The sequence below is a fragment of the Dermacentor andersoni genome, chromosome 8 (genome assembly GCF_023375885.2).
Source record: "Dermacentor andersoni chromosome 8, qqDerAnde1_hic_scaffold, whole genome shotgun sequence".
Classification (NCBI taxonomy): domain Eukaryota; kingdom Metazoa; phylum Arthropoda; class Arachnida; order Ixodida; family Ixodidae; genus Dermacentor; species Dermacentor andersoni.
The window spans coordinates 27,525,931-27,547,050 of NC_092821.1; the positions used below are offsets into that span (position 1 = coordinate 27,525,931).

The 21,120-nt window shown below is 43.5% G+C and overlaps 1 protein-coding gene across 3 annotated transcripts in view; it reads right to left on the bottom strand.

The window, feature by feature from the left end:
* Positions 1-211: 211 nt before the first annotated feature.
* Positions 212-21,120, bottom strand: part of LOC126526287 (MIF4G domain-containing protein-like) — a 160,421-nt gene continuing 139,512 nt past the window's right edge. For all 3 annotated transcript variants that reach the window (XM_050174194.3, XM_050174193.3, XM_055068113.2), the window contains 3 exons: positions 18,862-18,980; positions 12,658-12,960; positions 212-7,100 (listed from right to left, as the gene is read on the bottom strand). In XM_050174194.3, the coding sequence (XP_050030151.1) occupies positions 6,864-7,100; positions 12,658-12,960; positions 18,862-18,980 (659 nt within the window). In that variant the 3' untranslated portion in view covers positions 212-6,863. The remainder of the gene's footprint in view (positions 7,101-12,657; positions 12,961-18,861; positions 18,981-21,120) is intronic.

The following is a 21,120-nucleotide window of genomic DNA, read 5'->3' on the forward strand; positions in this document are numbered from 1 at the left end:
GCAAGCATGAGGAAAAATCTTTCTCTGAGTCAAGTTTTCTGGCTCCATATAAGGTACACATGAAAGAAATGTTGTCCATGTCTTCTCAATTATTACTGGTATGGTCAGCAATTCACATGCATGCAAAGCAAGGAAAGACAAGCAGTGAGCATTATCTCTTCCTTCACATGTTTCTTCACTACCATTGATTCAGTAATTAAAGGCAACACACTTGTATTTAATACTACTAAGTTTATTTCTTAATTACTGTTCAAGTATACAAAAGAGATGAAAGAAAAGAACAGTATAGTAGTGTAAATAGTATTCTACAAATGACTGCTTGAGAGTATTGGCACCGTAGTTACTTCTCTTTCCATGCTTTTATGGCAAGGTATATGATACACATTTATTTATTATTGCTGTAGATTTCATTGCTTGCGAGGTTAGTTTTTTGGTGCGCTGGTTAGTAGCTGCGCGTTGAACGTACATATCTTTTTATACATTGCGCCAGAAACATAAAACCAGCTCGCAAAACAATATAGCAGTCAATTCTCTATTAGTCTTTGGCATCGCGCCAGAAAAGTGAAATAAATAGTTGTGTCACTGTAGACAAAGCCTCACTCTCGGCTACTACTATAATCTGCAAAGCTTTATGTTATGATTAGCCTACAAAATGACTAGTAGTCTGTTCAACGAGCCACTAGCGGTCTACGACATCAAAGCAGCCCGACAGGTTGTCAACAGGAACAAAGGGTGCACTAACAAGTGCTTGCTGTCATCAAAGTGCACAAGCTTACATTTCCTCGCTATATTTCATAAGTGTCATTCATGGCTACTGGTTTGAGAGAACTACACCCTTGAACCCTGCTTGTCCAAGAGTGCCAAATACTGTTCAAACCTGCAACTATGTCTACCATGTGGTAAAATGCAATGAAAATATTTTTTGCCGTGCTAAGTTCCATTGGGCACATACGGACTAATGACATACATATTATACGATCACTCCATCCAACCAGGCTTTGGAATACATCAAGTGTGCACGAAGCAAGTGGTCACAGAAATAGCAAGAACAAGTCAAAATCAAATTCAAAACCATGCAATCAATATTAGACAGCACACTGTAAATGGTAGAATGGCAGTTACTTCACTAGCCCAACTTATTAATATGTAGCCTGGCTGCTTGAGACGCAGGTCGTCAGTGGCTCTGTTCTGTTAATGAGCTTTCTATTCATTCAAAAGCAAAGTATACAAGTGAAATAATTTTTGTTCTCTCAATTTTTTTTCTTTTCAACAAAAATGAACAAAGCAGTGACTGCTTATCACAGACAGCGCCAAAACTAGACAAAAAAAAATGAGAAAATTGCAGGAGAATCAACAAGAAAACACTAAATAAACGCTGCATGCACGCTTCTTTGCATAAATACATAAAACACTCGCATAAACACAGACGGCATTTGCTCTGTGGAAAGAGATGACATTGCAACCATTCGCTATCAAGAATGGCATCTGCGCTGTCGATAACGAAATGCTCCAAAATAGTACAAGCAGTACATTGCCTTTCGCAGTGCTCTTACAATGCGATACAAGCCTCAGCAATCACTGCCATCAATAAGTGAGCCCAGGATCACCCATGAAACAAAAGCACCGCAAACACACAGCACCCATAAGCAGTCTAAAAAAACAAAAAGAAGAATCTTAAGCAAGTACAATTTTTCCACCTCTCCTTCACTTGCTGCAAGAGTCATCATCTCCGGAAGGTCCACGGGTGTCCCTAGAATTTGTCTAGGTAAAATGCAGTGCGACATCTGCACTGTCACCACGGCTGCTCTGGAACCTTACGAAATCTAACAAAAGCCTTCCTATTTCTCAGAAGAGACACTCGAACGTGACGTGCAAGCAAATTGGTTAAAAAGAACTGTTTCGATGTCATTCAAAGCTTTGATCTTTGGTGCATAATCTGAAGTCGCAAAGCTGAGACACATACCAATTTCATTCCTGAATGCACCTAATTAAAGAATGGCCGGTGTTTGTGCTAGGGAGCTCTACACAGATTGAATGCATGAATTGCGGAGTAGGCTACTTATTATCGCAAATGCCACTTGAAGAAATAACAGTCAAATGGCTTATAACGAACTGTAGCAGTGTTCTTTAGCAGTAGATGTCACCCGAAGTTCTTCCGTGATGCTGCACTACAACGCTTGTACCCATTTAAGAATGTGACTGACAACGAACAAAAAGTGGACAGCATTGAAAATACCATTCTGAAAATGTGCATATTGAAGATGGGCATTACACAACAACACTAGTGGCAATGTAAGATGACGAATAAAGCACTTCAAAGAGCAGCCTCAACCTTGAATACTACCTAGCATAAACCAATAGTTAGGGTAGGCAGTATTGAGAAGCTTGAAAACGTTTGCAACCTCGTCACTCACTTTTTGGTTTGCATAGTTGTGCACAGTCGAGCTTGGAATGCAGTCTACAGCAATTTTTGAGCCATCAAAAAGGCACACAACCTATTCCGTTCAACAAATGAAACGAGTTGAATTGCATTTTTTTTTAACCTTTCCACAGCCTCACTTGCTTTGTTGTCCATACAAAGGACACTGTTAAAGCAACTCCTTGCACATTCATGTGCAAGAGACTGACATTTCTTTCTTTAATTCAAGTAACTTTCACGTTCACCTTGCCAATAGTAGATACGCTCAATCTTACGCATTAATCTATCCAATATAAACAAATGAAATTTCTTTTACCCCATGTTCTGCTGTGCCAGGAGGTTGTGTGCCCCCTGGGGCTCAAAGACTACCCAGACGTACAAATGAGCAAACCTTGGCATGTTCGACCTCTCATGACCCCAAACTTTTGCACATGCAGCTTTGCACCAGCTGCAGTGGGGATGGAGGCAAGCATGTATTTTTTTTTCTTCGATGCACGTAGTACCGACGCACGTGTCTGTCGTGCACGCTTTTGCCGTCACTGCTGCCATCTTTCTGTGATTTGTATCGACACAGAGTTGCCACAGAGTACAACAGACTAAATTCTTGGCGCCAGCTGCTCAAGCATATATTTGAGGCCTGTTCAAAGCTAAAGCAAGAATAAGGTGCTAAGCTTGATGTTACACGCAAAAAAAGAAAATAAAGCAGTAAATGCGAAGCCTCAGGAACTTCCAAAACAGATGACCAGTAAAGTTCAAGGCCCCTTTATGAAAACAATTGCTTCTTTCCCGCACATGCGCAGGTTTTAAACAAGCACGCAGATGTTTAAGAACTGCCATAAACTGCAAAAATGACCGAAACGTACAGTGACCCCTCTAACGCAGTACACCTTTCAGCTAACATGACTGCCGTGGGCAGTGAAAACTCAGTTTGTTGCCCTCTGAAGCAGCTGTTGTGCCTACTCATTAGAATTAACTACTCACACGCAGAACAGCAGTTGTTCTCAAGTGGGTCTATCATTCCAACATTGACTTTATCTAGTAAACTTGCACTAGTTATACTACTACAAAACATTATTCTGTGAAAACATTCACCCTAGTCAAGGTGCTTTGGTCACAAAGAAAGAAAGAACCTTCCAGTGCTGTCAGGTCCTTCAAGGTACTTCTGTACAAACGCTTTCATGCTTGCACCTTGTCTTTGGTTAGTTAGCTTTGTAATGATTGCTTTTCACAGCAAGCAACTTCTCTGAATATAAGTGATACAGACACAAGTCATACCTTTGGAATTTAAGGTGATAATAACAGAAAGAACTCAATGAAATGTCTAGCCATGCAGAGATAGAAAAATGTGCAAAAAGCTTTTTTCACACTCTGATGTGTTGATATATGTATGAAAGCACCTTCTTGTGTTCTCTAGGCTACTGAGAGAGAAAACTGGTAGCTACCTAATACAGTAACATTATCTACGTACTGGACAGTGCTTCTTAAAGAAACGTACCTCAGAGCTATTACTTCAGTATTTAGTATCCCTTGAAGTGGTATCCCTTCTGATAAGTCTCAGTATTTGGACAGAACCTGTTTCTTCTACCTCTGCTATGCTGATGGCGCTACAAATTTCTAATAAAAATCTACAAGGGTATGTTTTCCACAAAAACCCTGGCACGAGAAGATGTAAGAAATCTAGTCATGGCCGCCAACCTGTCCACATGTACATAGATCATAGGAGGGTTTGTCTGGACATGGCAGCAACTCTAAATTTTATTTCTCCCTAGCAATTCCTGTTGTATCCATGTCATCACTTCAGGCTGTTCACGACGGCTATTTTCACCTGGTGCACTAGCACAATGGACACAAAGTGAACAATACATGATCTTGCAAAACATGAATAGCTTTTCAGGTTCTCTTAGTTCATCATTGGCTCTACAAGATAAAATAAAAGAAGAAGCTATCTGTGAAATATTGAAATCTTCCTATGTGAAACAAAGTCACAGATGAAGCTAAGAGATTGGTGCGTGTTGGAAGACTCCATCGATTTAGCAATTGTGCTCAGGTATGGGTGTCTACAAGGTGCAATAATGCAACAAAAGAGATACAGAAGGCGATCTAAATATGTGAAAATATGCCCCGTAAATAAGTTTCGGCGATACCACACTACCCCTGGTATAGAGCAACAAGATTATCAAGCACAAACAGGCTAAAACAACATATTCTTTATGCGCAAAACCACAGAACATTCGGGATAATGCAATAGCGCTTCACACTTCATGGAGGATAGGAATTTTTAAAAAAAAGACATGGAAGAGACGGGTCCAGAGCACCTATCTGCGTCCTGGTTATTTCTCGGGAGAAAACAGCACAGAGTTCATGTGTCATGCAGTAGCTGACGTGTTCACTTCCACCTGCCCAGCAGTATTCTGATCTCGGGTGTGGTGCCAGCTTACCTCGGTGGCAGGCCGGCACACTTGTGCGCTTCACAAATGGTACAACAGGTGAAAGACCGCACAGCGGAATTTCATTACACAGAGCCACACCCCGAGCACCACTTACAAAAGACACCTTTCAAGAAAAGCAAGTACGTGAAACACTCACCAAGCATCACAAATCGAAGCGGAGTGCTCGACCTGCGAGTGAGGGTGGCCTCGACAACTCTCACTTTCGTGACGCTTAAAATGTTGATGGCACTCGACCCACCGCGAAGCGAAAAAGAGAGAGTGTCACAAGAGCCAGCTCACGCAATAATGCTCCGTCCAAACACGACCATCACATGCAGTGCTTAACGTAGGCAGAAATATTTCACATTTCAACTGTCCACTTGAGCACTTCTCCCTGCACACGTATTCAAGGAATGCATCACAATACTTACAGAGAGCGATGGGGACTTTTCAAGGATTGAAAGTGCATACTGAGTGACTACTTCGAGAACGGCTGTTCAATTCTGCGTGGCAGCAACAAGCTCTGCCCGCGCGACCAGGTATGGTGACAAATACAAAACTGCAGACTGAGCAGTGGTTTGAGAGCGCTGTGAGTCAGCAAAGATGGTGAAAAGTTCGATGCTGTAGAGAAGCCTGGCTATTCATGTCCACTGCATTAGCATTCCATTCCTGCCAGAGAAACAATGCAGGAAAACTGACTACTTCAATGTCAAGCAGGAACATGGGATGTGAAGGGTGACGTCTAACCACGACGAGTAGTATTACAATGGCACTTCTTTGTCATCTTTTCATCCATGAAAGGGCAAGCCAAGTAGTCGGGAAAGACAAATGTGTGGTTCAATGGTGAAATAGTGTTGACACGCACATTAAAACTATCGTGCACAAAAATACACAAGAACAGCCAGGAAATTTTTAAGTCTCCATGGACAACCAGACTTCACAGCCACAACAACCATGGTGCGAGAATTTGGCCTCAGCACGCCGCTAGCAGATCAGTATTGGGGCAATGAAAAAGAAAAGTAAAACACAAAGAGAAGCAACACTGAATGTTACGCCATAAACTCAAGAAGGAGACAAGTTAAGCTAACCACAGAAGCCACCCAATAAAATAAACTTCCTTTGTGACAACAAAAACCATTATATGAACTTTGAAACACCAATAACAGAAACGTAAAAATTCAACTGTAGTGCTCTTATCTGTTTTTGATAGTAAGAACACAAGAAAAATGGGGGAACATTGTGCACCTGGCACCCAGAACCGATGCAAAGTGGTCGCCACCAGAAGGACATTGTACGCAGCTAACAAGAAAAAGCAACAAAACTAGAATCAACGGCTGCCAACGTGATTCGGATTAATAAACCCATCAAAAAAAAAGCAAGAAAAAATGTTGGTGTACACTGCAAGACAGCTTTAAGTGTTTTACTCACCTTTGTCACCTTGGGCGTGAAGGAGCACACAAGGATGGTCACACGGAAAGGCCCCGATAGTACCACAACCTGCTTACGAGATTGATAAATCCTGCTAACCCAGCATGCAGCATGCCACCAAAATGCCATGGTGAAATGTCATCAACCGTTAGAGGTGTGGAAACAGTCAGTACTCAAAAAGAGTTTAGCTTTGATGAACTGACCCCCACCCCCAAGCTGTAAGGAAGTCTGTACGTACTCATGTAGTGCTACTGTTTCATATTGACGTCGTCTTTCTCAACTCTTTCGTGCCTTCTCCATTTTCTCTCCCTTTTCTGACTGCCATACAGGAGAACACCAAATAGTGTGGGACACTGCTCGCACCCTTCTTGGCAATGCTCACAAACGGCAGTGACAAGGAGATTCAAGGACAAAGCAAGTAGGAGACTCGTCAAAGATGCTACAATCAAGCATGTGGGGAATAGACTTCCTGGTGTTTCACAGAGCCAAGTTGTGGTATGTCAAAGTCTCTCTCTCTCTCCAGCAACCAAGAAGTAAAGCGGGCGAGTCGTCGTCGTGGTCGGGGCTGTGGTAGCATCGTCGGCCACTCACTTGCGGTGCTCGAGGCTCGTGTAGGGGAAGTAGTACAGCTGCTGTGCCAGGTTGAGCTGCCATCCGGAGGCGTGCAGCTCGAGCAGTTCGAGCAGGGTCTTGCGCGCCTGAGCCGAGAGGCCCGGCTGGACAAATGCCTCCCGCAGTCGCCCAACCAGGGTTGCCATACGCTGGGGGGCATCACGCTCCACTGCCCGGCCCGCGATCGTCAGCACTGACCGCAGACACTCCATCTGTGAACAAGACGAAAGGACGTGTGATCGGTGCAAGTGGCAGTTGTAAGAGGCACGAGTTACAACTCGCAAAAATACCAAGAGAATATTTTACAGGCACAATAGGGCACTCCCACTGGTTCTGTTGAAAACATATTGGATTGATGTGTGTTTTATTTGGATTCTACTGGTACCAATACCATCCTATAGGTGGACTCCAACCTCTATTTGTTGCCTACTGGACCAATAGAACTCGTATTGGTACTAAAAGGGTCTGATATATTACATCTATTTGTCGCCTATTGGACCAACAGGCCTGTATTGACACCAATAGGGTCCGACAAGTGAGAGCTATTTGACCAATAGGTTTGGCTTGGTACCAATATGGCTCATTAAGCAGGAGCTATTTGTTGCCTATATATCTGTTTCCTGTTGGACTGATAGGGAAAGAAAACATAAATGATGCGGCTGGAAATAAACCTAAAAGTGCAATTTGACAAATCACTTCATTGCACAATTCAAAAAAGCAGTGGTGGTGGTTATACAGAACACATGCACCAACAACTACCAGTTTCATGTGACGTTAACTTGATTTGCCGGCAGTCCCCTACACTTCGTTGTTCTGGTGAAGCCCACAGACTTGCAGTATAGTGTTGATAGCGTTCCAATAATACAATTCCACTGTGCTAAATCATCGTAACTGGCGTGCAAGTGCCGCTGAGCAGACAGGGCTACTAAACTCCGAGCTCCCGCCAGCCTTCCATCATGACAGGTGGCCCACAATCCACAAGTGCTGGCAGTGGACACTTCAGCTCCTGTCTTTCAAAGTTCTTCCCATTATGTGTTTTAGCTGTGATGTTTGCTAGAATTTGTGCCGTTGATTTGGAGCTGTTGTCAGCAGTCCATAATTAAATTAAATTATGGAGTTTTACCTGCCAAAACCACTTTCTGATTATGAGGCACGCCGTAGTGGGGGACTCCGGAAATTTCGACCACCTGGGGTTCTTTAACGTGCACCTAAATCTAAGTACGCCGGTGTTTTCGCATTTTGCCCCTATCGAAATGCGGCCGCCGTGGCCGGGATTCGATCCCGCGACCTCGTGATCAGCAGCCTAACACCATAGCCCCTGAGCAACCATGGCGGGTAGCAGTCCATAATCACACGGGGGCACAGTTCTGTCACCTGCATGGCGAATATGTGAGGTATGTGGCCATACTGAACTCCACAATATGACTGTGACGACACTGCCTATGAAATGCATGCATGTTGACCGACTGCATGATCAACCTTGGATGTGCTTGCTGCCTCATCTATACTAAGAAAGTTTGCCGAGAGTGCCGATATACTGCCTGTTGTGATAGGAGACATGTTGATGCGACTTGACGTGACATTTTGTACGAAGCTAGAAGGGGTAAGCTGGCATAAGCAGCAACAAATCAGCATTATATTTTAGGTGTGCTACTGATAATTTTAGCGGTTCATAGTAGATGTGAGCTTTTTATTTCTTTTTTGCTCTCTGTGGACTCATTCAAAGCTCTTTCGAACCTGCGTCAGTGCTTTCCAAACAGAGTTTTGCCACTTTCCAGTGTAATTCTGAACTTAGCATCATTTTTATAATTGGTTAAGTGATTTTCTGTGGTTTTTGTTTAGCATGCATAGTGTGAATAAAGTACTCTAAGCTTTAACATGGTGTAAAAATGTTTCTGTCACACTATTATGCGTGGTGCATGGTCACCACTGCCAATGAATCCTACTGGACCAAAAAGTCTATAAGACCAATAGGCCGATTGAACCAATACACCTATAGGACGAATACACTTAAAGAACCAATACACCTATTGGCATCAATAATCTCAGGCTATTGATATTGTATTGGAAGTTTTAGTTTTTCTACTGGGAATTTTCTGTTGGTATCAGTAAAATTACTGTGAGTGACAAGATGATACACAAATTTGAGAGGAGATTAAACAAACAGCTCTAAACTGGTAGGTAAAATTTTTTACACAACACATAAGCTGGAACAACGACGACTGTCGACGGCAATGTGTTTGGGGGGGGGGGGAATGGTGCACAAAATCTGTCCAAAACACTTTTTTTTTCAAAAGTAAGACTACTAAATACTAGATCACTTGTGGTTGCACCACAAGTGATTGAAAAATTGAGCCCCTAATGCATAACCGCTCGTGAAAGTGGGCATGGCTTCTGAAAATATTGTTTATGTTGCAATTTTCACTATAAAGTAATTCAACAGTAATGCAAACAACGAAGGAAGGACATGGCAAGAGCCAGAAATGGTTTCGCAAAGAAATATAATGATGATGATGATACCCAGGTGTATACTAGGATGGTCGAACAGCGAAAACTTAACACCAGATTTCTTAAAACGCTGTTTTGACTTGCATAAGATATATTTTCCCTGCAATGAATGACCATTCTTTGAAATTTCGATCAATAATTGCTCAGTGGTCATTGCAGAGACTGAACTAAAAACAATTTTTCAATAAATACCTTATTTTTTATTTACAGCTGTCTCTATCCAAAAGCCGCCTAGTTAGAATGTTAAACCTAAAAAAAATTATTTCAGGAATGCAATTATGTCATTTATTTCTTTTAGTTCAGTAAAAACCGTGTTGTAAGAAAGACGTGAGAGCACTTTCGTCACTCCAGAAGGAATCATGTTTTTAAATGGTCCTTCACCAAATAACAAATGTGTTTCATTTATGTTTTTATAATATCCATACTACTCAACTTTCTTGCTTGAATTTTTATATGGAAGAAGTAGAAACACATTTAAATAGCTGTACAAAATTTGAATTTATTGTAGAAGTGGAATTTGAGATATTCCCCAAAAATGTTAAAAGCTGTCTGTCTTGGTACCATCCCCCTTGCACATGGAATCAATGGCCCGGACAATTAGCATGGATAAATCACTTAGCAGAGACAAAGTGCTTGTCCCATCTGCCTCGCTTAACTTTGTCCTGCCTTTCACGCTTCATTCTACTAAAAGTATCAATATAGCGACAATGTATTGCCACCATCAAAACGAGTTATGTATGAGGCACGTATTGCAGCAGGACTCCTCTTTCGTGCTTCCCTAACAACATTCAGTGCCATCTAGTGGCACCATCGCAAAGCCTTCGCGTGGCTTCCGGAATGCATGGCGTGCCTGTGCATGCGAACTCTGAGAAACTCGCCACAAGACTGGTGGGCTCCTTTCTTGCACTTCTTTCCGGACACGCTGCCCCGTATAGCGGTGCTATTGCGAAGTCCACGCACGGCCTCTGACACGAGAAGTGTGGTGGGCTGATGCATGTGAATACTGAGAATTATTCCCTTGCTTTCCGCACACCCAGTACTCAGCGACCCAAGTTGGCGAAATGTTGGTTGCAGAGCAGCGAACACCCAGTGCACTCATGCATGGTGCAGCTCACAAAAGCGATGACGTGAAAGAACCACTGGACAGCAGCACATACCCAGTGCATTCGTGCCGCAGCCTGCTAAACCTGTCCTCGAAGAAGCTGTGGGACGTGGGTTCACTTCTGCCCAGCACCAGAGAAATTTAAGGGATCTTTTTTGTCCTAGTAGAGCAGCACATTTCCAGGGGCACATACCTAGTTACCCGAGTCGGCATCAAAGAGGTTCACTGAAGACTAGCATAGACTGAGTGGCACATATTTTATTTAGTTATTTATTTATTTATTTATTTATTTATTTATTTATTTATTTATTCATATGGCAGCCTCAATGAGGGGATTGCAAGAGTGGGATGAAAGACAAAGATACAACATTTACGCTCCAATGACGCTAATGATTGCATCATTTTCAGAGGAATTAACAATGCTAACGACATTGAATTACTTAAGCAGGACTATGCCAATTGAGGGAACTGGTGCAATGAATGGTTAATGAAGCTAAATATTAACAAATGCAAAGTCATACGTGTGTCTACAAAAACATCTAACATACCGTCGTACTACATTGACAACATGTCGTTGGAATCAGTTTCTTCATATAAATATCTTGGTATTTACATCACTTCTAACCTCAGCTGGTCTCTATATACTGAGAACATAATTAAACATGCTAATCGCATGCTTGGCTACCTAAGTCGCAACTTTTTCAGTGTACCTATTATTTGAATAATCAATGCTCATTAAGGGCTATGGACTGGATTCCAAGGGAAGGGAAGCATGGCAGGGGGCGGCAGAAAGTTAGGTGGGCGGATGAGATTAAGAACTTTGCAGGGACAACATGGCTACAATTAGCACATGACCGGCGTAGTCGGAGAAGTATGGGAGAGGCCTTTACCCTGCAGTGGGCATAACCAGGCTGATGATGATGAGGACTAATTTGAAACATTTGTTATATAAATTTTTCATCATCATCATCAGCCTGGCTACGCCCACTGCAGGGGAAAGGCCTCTCCCATTCTTCAACTACACAGGTCATGCGCTAATTGTGGCCATGCTGTCCCTGCAAACTTCTTAATCTCATCTGCCCACCTAACTTTCTGCCGCCCCCTGCTACACTTCCAGTCCAAAAAAAAAAACACAAAATCCAGTCCGTAACCCTTAATGACAATCGGTTATCTTCCATCCTCATCACATGTCCTGCCCATGCCCATTTCTTTTTCTTGATTTCAACTAAGATGTCATTAACTCGCGTTTGTTCCCTCACTGAATTTGCTCTCTTTTTATCGACTTAATGTTACATGTGCACCCATCACTCTTTCCGTAGCTCGTTGCATCGTCCTCAATTTAAGTACAACCCTTTTCGTAAGCCTACAGGTTTCTGCCCCGTAGGTGAGTACTGGTAAGACACAGCTGTTATACGCTTTTCTTTTGAGGGATAATGGCAACCTGCTGTTCATGATCTCAGAATGCCTGCCAAACGCACCCCAGCCCATTCTTATTCTTCTGATTATTTCAGTCTCATGATCCGGATCCGCGGTCACTACCTGCCCCAAGTAGATGTATACCCTTACCACTTCCAGTGCCTCGCTACCTATCGTAAACTGCTGTTCTCTTCTGAGACTGTTAAACATTCTGCACATTTCTCTATCACCTGATTGATAGTGTGAATATGGTCTATTGTTGAGTAGCCTTTACGGAATACTGCCTGGTCCTTTCGTTGACAGAAGTCTAAGGTGTTCCAGATTCTATTTGCGATTACCTTAATAAATAACTTGTTGCATTGTGGGGTGTTGCTTTGATGAAAACAAATGGCTACCTGTACTTTGTTTTCATCAATGCAACACCCCACAGTTAAGTGAAATCTGCTGAGCATTTATTTTGTCCTAAAGAAACCAAAGATCTCGTTACTGTAGCACTTAAGGGCATGTGTTCTCCCACCACAACTGCTGTAGGGTCACTAAACATTTGCTAACATCTATTGCTAACATCTATTGCTAACATCTATTGCTAACATCTATTGCTAACATCTATTGCTAACATCATATGCTACCCCACAGCTGGTGTAGGGTCTCTAAACATTTGCTCAAGCAAGGCACACAGCTGCATGATACAGTCAGTGTGCAACTTTTTGCATCTCAGGGGCTATGTAAGAAGATCAGCTTACCTCAGCTGGGTTGCCAAGCGAGGGAGGCCGCAGGATGATGTGGCAGCAATCACAGAGCAGCATGACCAGGCACAGTGTGCGGCTCGCCGTGGGTGCCCCACGGCCACCGGCCGAGCCACTGGCACAGCTCCCGCTTCGACCTCTCAGACCCAGCAGCAATTCGGCCAAGAAGCAGACGTAGGCTGTCCAGCGGCGCGGCACTGTCGTGGTAGCATCCAGCGGACGCAGCAGCTGGTCCCGCTCATTGAACCACTCACGGCAGGCGCTTAGCAGGCTCTCCAGGAACGTCTCGCCTCTCTCCTTCTGCAGTGTAGGAACAGTCACCATAAGTATTGTGCATAGAGCCTGAGCAGAAAGTACTGGAATATCACAACTACCAGAGAAACCCCAGTATAACCACCAGCTCCTATAACTAGATGCCTGCAACATGAGCCAAAAACCCGCTGCCCTTCCCTTTTCATTTTCCTCCTTTCCACTTGGTAGGGCCACTAGCGCTCCTTGCTCGCAACACACTGGCCGCTGCGCCACCGCACCGACAGTAAAGCTCGAGCAGACGACGACCGCACATTGCCATCTATGTGTATGCATACAAAATTCATGCTATTTCCTCCATATGTATTTCTTAGTAAAGTGCCATTGCAGCATACCACAATGCTCGCACCGTCAGACAAACAGACCTGGCCGTGTGTTTACACAACAGCAGTTTGCGTGACCAGTGGCTAAAGCAATTTCGAGGAAGGATTAAGTGCCATCAAGTTACCCTCTGTAGTGCATAGTCAGCACTTCCACATTGGGGACTTAAGGAAAGATTTACGGAGCAGCTGCTGAAGCCAGTTGTCATCGCCAGTGTTCTGACAGTTTTCGGTCAAGTCAGGCCTCACTAGACCACAGCTTCCTGTGTTAGCCATTAGCATGGAAGCTACTGATAAGCTGCGCTGACAGGAGTCACATGACTCCAGTGGTTCGGTAACGACCATTACCCCACAGTTCCGACTCGTAAATTCGGCAAGGCGCCTCTAATGAGAAAGAAAGCAGCATCCCAGAAATATAGTTAGAGGAGGCTCTGGTATAACAAACGGATACAACAAATTATCACCTATAACAAACTACATATAACATGTTTCTTGCCAGTGTCAGCATGTAACAATATATATATTCTTCTCAAGAATATTACATATAACTAAGGTAAATGCATGTTGGATGCTAGTTTTTGATAATGGAGTCCACTATATGCAATGTGTGTTCAAGAAGAAACCGAACTTTTGCTGTAAAACCTTTAGTGCTTATGGTACAACATTTCAAGTGCTGTCCCCTTCAAAGCAGTCCCCTCTACTGGCAATGCACTCTTCCCATCTTTTCTTCCATTTTTGGAAAGCCTCCTGGAATGCACTTTCTGGAATGGTACACAAGTCTCTTCTCGCATTGTCCTGGACCTCCTCTACAGTTTAGAAACGACGTCCTTTCAAGGTAGTTTTCAGCTTAGGGGATATGAAAATGTCTGCCGGGGCTAGGTCCAGAGAATATGGTGGGTGGGACACAACAGGAGTGTAATTTTTCGCTAAGTAGCCGCAGACAAGGAGCGATGCGTGAGCTGGGGCATTGTCATGATGCAACATCCAAGCCTGCTTTTCCCACAATTCAGGCTTCTTACTGCGTACAGAATCTCTCAAACGTGCTAGGATTCCCTGGTAAACTTCTTTGTTTACCGTCTGACTATGCAGCACAAATTCCTGATGGACAATGCCTTCACAGTCAAAAAACACAACCAACATCACATTCATTTTTGACCGACTCATGCATGCTTTTTTTGGACGAGGAGAACCTTTGGCCACCCACTGCGATGACTGCACTTTCGTTTCAACATCATAGCCATAAACCCATGTCTCAATGCCTGTTATATTCTTAAAGTTTTCATCGTCATTGGCAGCAGCGAGCAGTTCCTGGCTGATTTAAACGCAGGTCTGCTTCTGTTAGTCAGTCAACAAACGCGGCACGAATTTTTCACTGACACGACGCATCCCAAGTTTGTCACTCGAAATTTCATATGATTCTATGCTGATACCCACTTCATCAGCAACTTCTCAAACAGTCCAAATGACGATTTCCACGAATCACAGTTCGAACTCTCTCGACGTGGTCATCACCTCTGGATGTGGAAGGTCGTCCAGGCTTGGGATCATCACCGACCGACATTCTTCCGTGTTCAAACCGCTTGAACCAATCATAGCACTGCGTGCGACTCATACAGTCCTCCCCGTATGCTTGGCTAAGCAATTAAAATGTCTCTGAAAGTTCTTCCCAAGTTTGTAGCAGAACTTCACACACACACGCTGTTGTTCCAATTCCTTCATTGTCACTTTGGCACCAATACAAAGAACAGCTTGTTCATGTGCTCACTTCAGTGGCTGTAGCGCGGCAACTAACAGTCAGAGCGAAATGCAGCAAATGGCAGTTTGTTGTCTAAACCTGCCGCTACATGTGCTCAGTAGCCACAGCGCGCTCCCTCTGCCAGTTGGCGCGCTACTTCAAAAGTTCGGTTTCTTTTTGAACACACCTCGTAGGGTGAGCAAGGTGAAATACAAACTTGGCATCTAACATTTGTTTGAGCAGTGACTGCAGTAGAGGTGCCGCCTGAATCTCTTGTAACGAGAGAAGAGCAATTGATAGCTCAATGCAAATTATGAGCATTGTTTCATAGGGCTCAACCTTGCAGGCGCGTGCCTGCACACTGACATATACCATTGCACAGCGATGCAACATCCCATGTTCAGCGAAGGACTGCACCAGAAGGCAGAAGTCGGGCTCCTCCAATTACTGTTAGCCTCTCTGGATGCTTTGTGGAATGGCTGCTGCTAAGCATGAGGTCACAGGCTCAATTTTCAGCTGCGGTGGCTGCATTTCGATGGGGGTGGCACGCAATACAGCTGATGCACTTAGATGGAGCAAGCAAAGCAGAAAATGTTTCAGCCAACCTGGCTGCATTGGGGATGAGTGGAAGTCTCACATCTTGTTCACAAAGGAGCACAGGAACTGGCAGTGCAAGAAGCAATGTTACCACAGTTAGCCACCTCTTGGTCCCTTACTCAGACAAGCGAATGCAGTGGCATTCACACTTGTGTGGCCATTGGTGAGACCATGCATAGAGCTGGCATGTGCAATGCTGGCAGCACGCATATCCCCAAAACTATTGCTTTGATGCTGCATCCGGCAATGCTGGCACAGCAAGCTCGATTGTACAGCGTGCCCATGTGGCAGAGGCAAAGTGGATGTGTGGTCGTTATATTGAAGTTTTACTTAAAAGAAAAATACTGATAAGACCGGGGAGGCCTGTTTAACGTCTGCCATCCAGAAACACTAAGGAACGTCTTAGTGATAGTTGCAGGCATTAATCACTGGATATCTTCACTGCACTTCAGTACACTTCTGTGTGCCTGCATCACTGAAGAAGCTGAATATGATAAACATGCAAACAAAGTCGTACCCATGTATTCATAAATGGGCTCTGGTACTATAGTGTAGTGTAGTGTGTGTAGTAGTGTAGTGTACTGTTGTGGAGCCTTTGCATCCACGTTCAAGTAATCACCGCCCCTTCCAGTCCGTGAAGATGGTCGAACAGCAAAGCTGTGTTAATTACACCAAGTGTTACACCATGCAAGTTAAACTTCGCGAGCAGTCTATATTGTAAATATTTTGTTTCGCCATTCTTTCACCTCGTTTTCACTTTTGCATGCTTCGCATGGTGAGCATACTTTAGGAGTGCTTTATTTTGCAGTTCTCCCAGTGCTTTTTTTTTTTTTTTTTTGTCGAGCGCTGCAATCATTTTGGCAATTGGTTGGAGTGGTTTAACAATTGACGTGGCTTCCAACACTTTTTGCAGGCGCAAGAAGTGCCGGCAGCCACGTGCTCCGAGTATAGCAGTCCGCCGTTGTCGCTTGCGTTCGATGTGTCGAGTTTGCTCGGTGGTGTGGTTAGCAGCGTCTGCCCAGAACTGCTGCTTGCGATTCTTCAGAAATAATTTGCTTCAAAGTTAAATCTGTCCATTACATAAGACAATGAATGGCTTACACCCTTAAGCCCTTAAGCTATGGCTCCTCCTACCCCCTTAAATGCTGGAATGACAAGCTGCAACAGAGCCAGCTGTGGAAGGCGACGATGACGAACATGGGGGCAGTGGCACGAGCACGTACTTGTGGTAGCGCCGAGGAGTGCCAATGAGCCAGCTGTGGAAAAAGATGACATTCAAGCCATTGTTGATAATAGTTTTAGCAAAGTCCGACAACGACGGCACAGGGTCAGCATAAACTGCTTCACTGTAAAAAAAGTAATATCATCGCCTCTCCTATTTTCTTTCATTCCTGCATAATGATAGCGCATGTTGAACAACCCTAGCAGGTCAGGCTCTATCCAGAGCACTCCACTACAGTGTCCATCAATGCACATTCTTCATTGGGATGCTAAATCCCACAACTCAATCAAGGATACTTAGTAAAGTATTCCTAATGGTCCTCCAATCAAGAGCGCACTTTGACTAGAGGTTCTGAAGGGTGGTACTGCACTTCAAATGTAATTTAATGCCCCTTGGTAATACCCGAGCAAAAATGTCACACACTCAGCACCTGCTACAAGCCTTTACAGCGACGACGTGTTCCTCAATCAAATGATTATCTGATCAATTATTGCAAATTATTGTTAAAGCACAGTAAGCTTCAGTTGAGGAGTGGCAATCGCCTGCACTCGCTGTAGTCGAGGAAATGCTTCAAATCATGGTTTGTTTGTCAACCAAGATAGAAAGTCAGTGTCAGTTTGAACCTTTGGATGAAACTGTGGGCAACTTATTCTGTTTTTCAACTTTTTCTGCTTACTTTTTTTTCTTTTACTTCTGTATGTTCATATTAGAAATGGGTCACTCAGGAGCAAGCCAGATCTTATGAGCCGCTCTTTTTAAAGAACAAATGAGTTGTGGTTCAGTAAAAGGGAGTGGTGGTTCTTTTGGAGAGAGGAAGCCAGTTCGCTCTCATTCAATGAGCCGCTCGTTTAGTGAGCCCTGCCGAACCGTGTCGTCAGAGCCGGGTCTTCTGCTCTATGCCACTTCCGTGCCTTCTATTAGTGGTGCAAGAAAGCAACTGCCCTCCCACACTACCTCCAAAGAATCGCAACCACCCCTTCACAGTCGGCTGTCTTTCGAGCCACTTTTTTTAAATAACGAGTGAGCCATGGTTCAGAAAAAGTGAGCAGCAGTTATTTTGGAGAGAGGAAGCTGGTACTCGTTCAGTGAGCCGTGCTGAACCATTCTGTCAGAGCCGGGTCTTTTGCTTGGTTTCGTTTTCTTGCCAACGAGTGGCGGCCAGTGTGGGCAGACTCCCGCTACTCGTACTCGCTCGTTGTGTGCGCAGCAGTCCCTTTGGTTTTGTGCGCATCCTACAGTGTGGCACCCGATGCAACCGAAGGGAGAAGAAGCCTTAATTAGCAAAGGATGGTGCTGTTCATTGCCTGCTGCTGTTCAGACGTTGTCTCACTCCTCTCACCGATCACGCATTGTGCGCTGGTGCAAGAACACTTCAAAGACAAATTCTTCCATGTCTTTAAAGACAACAGATGAATGTACAGTTTACGTCCTGGTCTTTATTCGTGCTAATTAGTGCAGTGATGAAAATGTCGCCCATGTCATCCACTTCTGTGCATTATCTGAGCCTGTATCATTAGCCTGTCAATAAAACGAGGCCAATGATGTGTTGTGCGGTAATGAGACTTCCTTTTTGTTTTGTTTTCCTGCAGCATGATGGCATGATTGCCAGTATCGCATGTGCACTCAAGAAAAAAAACGAAAGGTACATGCGGCAGGGTGTGGGGGGAGAATGAGCCAGCATGAAAAGAAAAGCGACCAAGACAGGGCAGAGGCACCGCATGGCATAACACAGGTTACAGGTTACAGATTTAAGTGAACCAGTGAGACGTTCAAATGAACCAGTTCACTCCAGTGAGTTGAGCCGTTCCGAGCCACTCACTGAAGGGAGCCGTTTTGCCCATCTCTAGTTCATAAACTCTGGGTCCACCTGACTAAAAATTCTGTTATAAGAGAACACCCATGTCATGCACTTTAGTTGTCTCTGGTCTTAGCAATGAGTTTTGCTTGTAACCATAAAACTTGCATGCTGGCACCAGACTCCAGGTAGTGTAGAGCAGAGAAGTCATGTGATCAGTTACCGCAATAATGGAGAGGCACAGCTGAGCCGATGGCTCAGCATTCTGGATGCCCTCAGTGGCCCTCTGGCAGATTGCCCGCACCAGTTCCATCAGCTGGTGGGAGCTCAATGTGTTCGGGTCTGGGAAGAGAACAGGGGCATGTCATCAGGAACACGCTGAGCATGCGATAGGTGCACAGACAGCTGGCAAAATGTTACACAAGGTGGAGTTGTGCAGACACAGTATAGCATATGCAGTTCAGAGATAACCTGAGAAAAGCATGGGAAGCAGTAGAAGCAGCAGATTAGATCCAGTGATAAGCCCACTGAAAAACTGCGAAGACAGGATTGGTTCAGTCGGCACAGAACACCAGAAACTGAAGATCTTTTGGAGAGGCCTTCGTCATGCAGGTTATGTAAGTTGTCTCATTACGATGATGATGATGATCACAATAATGATAAGCAATGGGTGCACTAATCTGTTAGAATCAACAAAGGGTGAACAAAGAATGGCTCAGTCCGCAGCCAACTTTTGAACAAGGGCACTTGTCTTGGTCATGTTTATGAAGTCCCCTCATTAAAATATTCGCTCCAGGCTGAGGCATCCCTCTCTTGACAATTTTCATCCAGTCTTTATTTTTCCGTAACATTTCTTCCCCTATTCTGCCAACTTTCACATGGAAATTAGGAAAGCAATAAATTGTAAAATCTCACTAACACTTAGACAAACTCATGCACCCAGCTAACAATATGCTGAGCTTGTATTTATTACAAGAACTCAAAATGCATGAGTGTGTTTATTATTGTGCTCAAAATTCCAATGCGCAATACTGAAATGCATGTGCCATGAACACTTTTACACATTTGACATTTTTTTTTACAACAAATTATTACACAAGATATTTGGCAACTAGCAACAAAAAATTAATGAAAGTTACCAAGTTATCATTGATGACAACATTCTTTGCATAATTCTAGAAAGAAAAGGAAGAGCTTCTCATTAGTCAACGTTAGTGTTGCCATTTCATATTTATTTTTGCTTGACTAAGCAACAAAAATTACTATTCAGCAACTGGCGACTTTTTTTAGCATCATGACAGAACAATTGGTCACATTTTAGCAAATATCAAGTTACGAAAGCTATTTAGCAAATGCCTTTGTAGAATGCACTTCATTGTAAAAGCTACAAGCAGGTGGCTGAAATTGACCATACAGTGCATTGGCTCAGTCACCATGATGAAGCAATGCTGTTCTCAACTCTCACTCACCCTATTACCTCTTCTGAAGTTTACTCCTGCTAGCGCGAATTAACAGAGGCCACATGCTGCAATTGATTGCACCAAGCCAAACAATGTTTACATTGTACTCATACAATTTATGTTTCTTTTTTTATTTGTTATAAAACCTATTACATAACAGGCTTTAACACTGCGAGTGCTGCACTTTCACTAAATACATTCAATTGGTGGCCGTTCACATATGTAACCGCAAATTACATTACCAAAACTTATTGCAATAAGTTTTGCGATAAGAATTCGAACACTGCAGGGAAATAATAGGAGAGTTGAACTGTCGAATCGTGTACATGTCAGAACAGCTGAGCTTGTTCATGTCAACTTAAATGCACTGCTTCTGTTTCCCACAGCTTTCAGACAAATCAATACAGCACAGAGCTTTCAGGTGGAACAATGGACAGCAATGCAGTAAATTACCTGTGCAAACATCATGTAGGTGGTCGTTATCAGTCTGAACAACGTGAGCAAGCATTGGTCACAGAATTCTTTCCTCCTTTCATGAGCGATAAAAACTAGATTTGCAGGCATAACATCGACAGAGTGCCTATTCATGCTGGTAAAATCAGGTTACTTGTGTTTCTTTGAACAGTGCTGGGTTTGTAACATTACAATTTGGATGTAAATGCAGAATTTCAGCTGTCACCATCTATTATTTTCTAAATATATTCCATTATAGGAACCTTCTACGCCTTGCCAGTATTTCTGCTGTTCATTCTACGTCTGCACAGATGCTCGATGAATGTAAAATGTTTCAGTAGATGCATTACGTCATGTTAATTCTTTTGTTACCACACCTAATCAAATCGATCACTGGTGATTAATGCTTTAGATTGCCGATTTCCACATGTTGCAGCTGTTTCTTAACCACTTAAGGCCATCCAGTAGTTAGTACAGGCCCTGAACTTTCAGAATCAGTTTAAATTTTCGCACTCCAGCAATGTTGTGATTTTGATGGACCTTTTTACGAACTTATGTGTGTGTCGTAG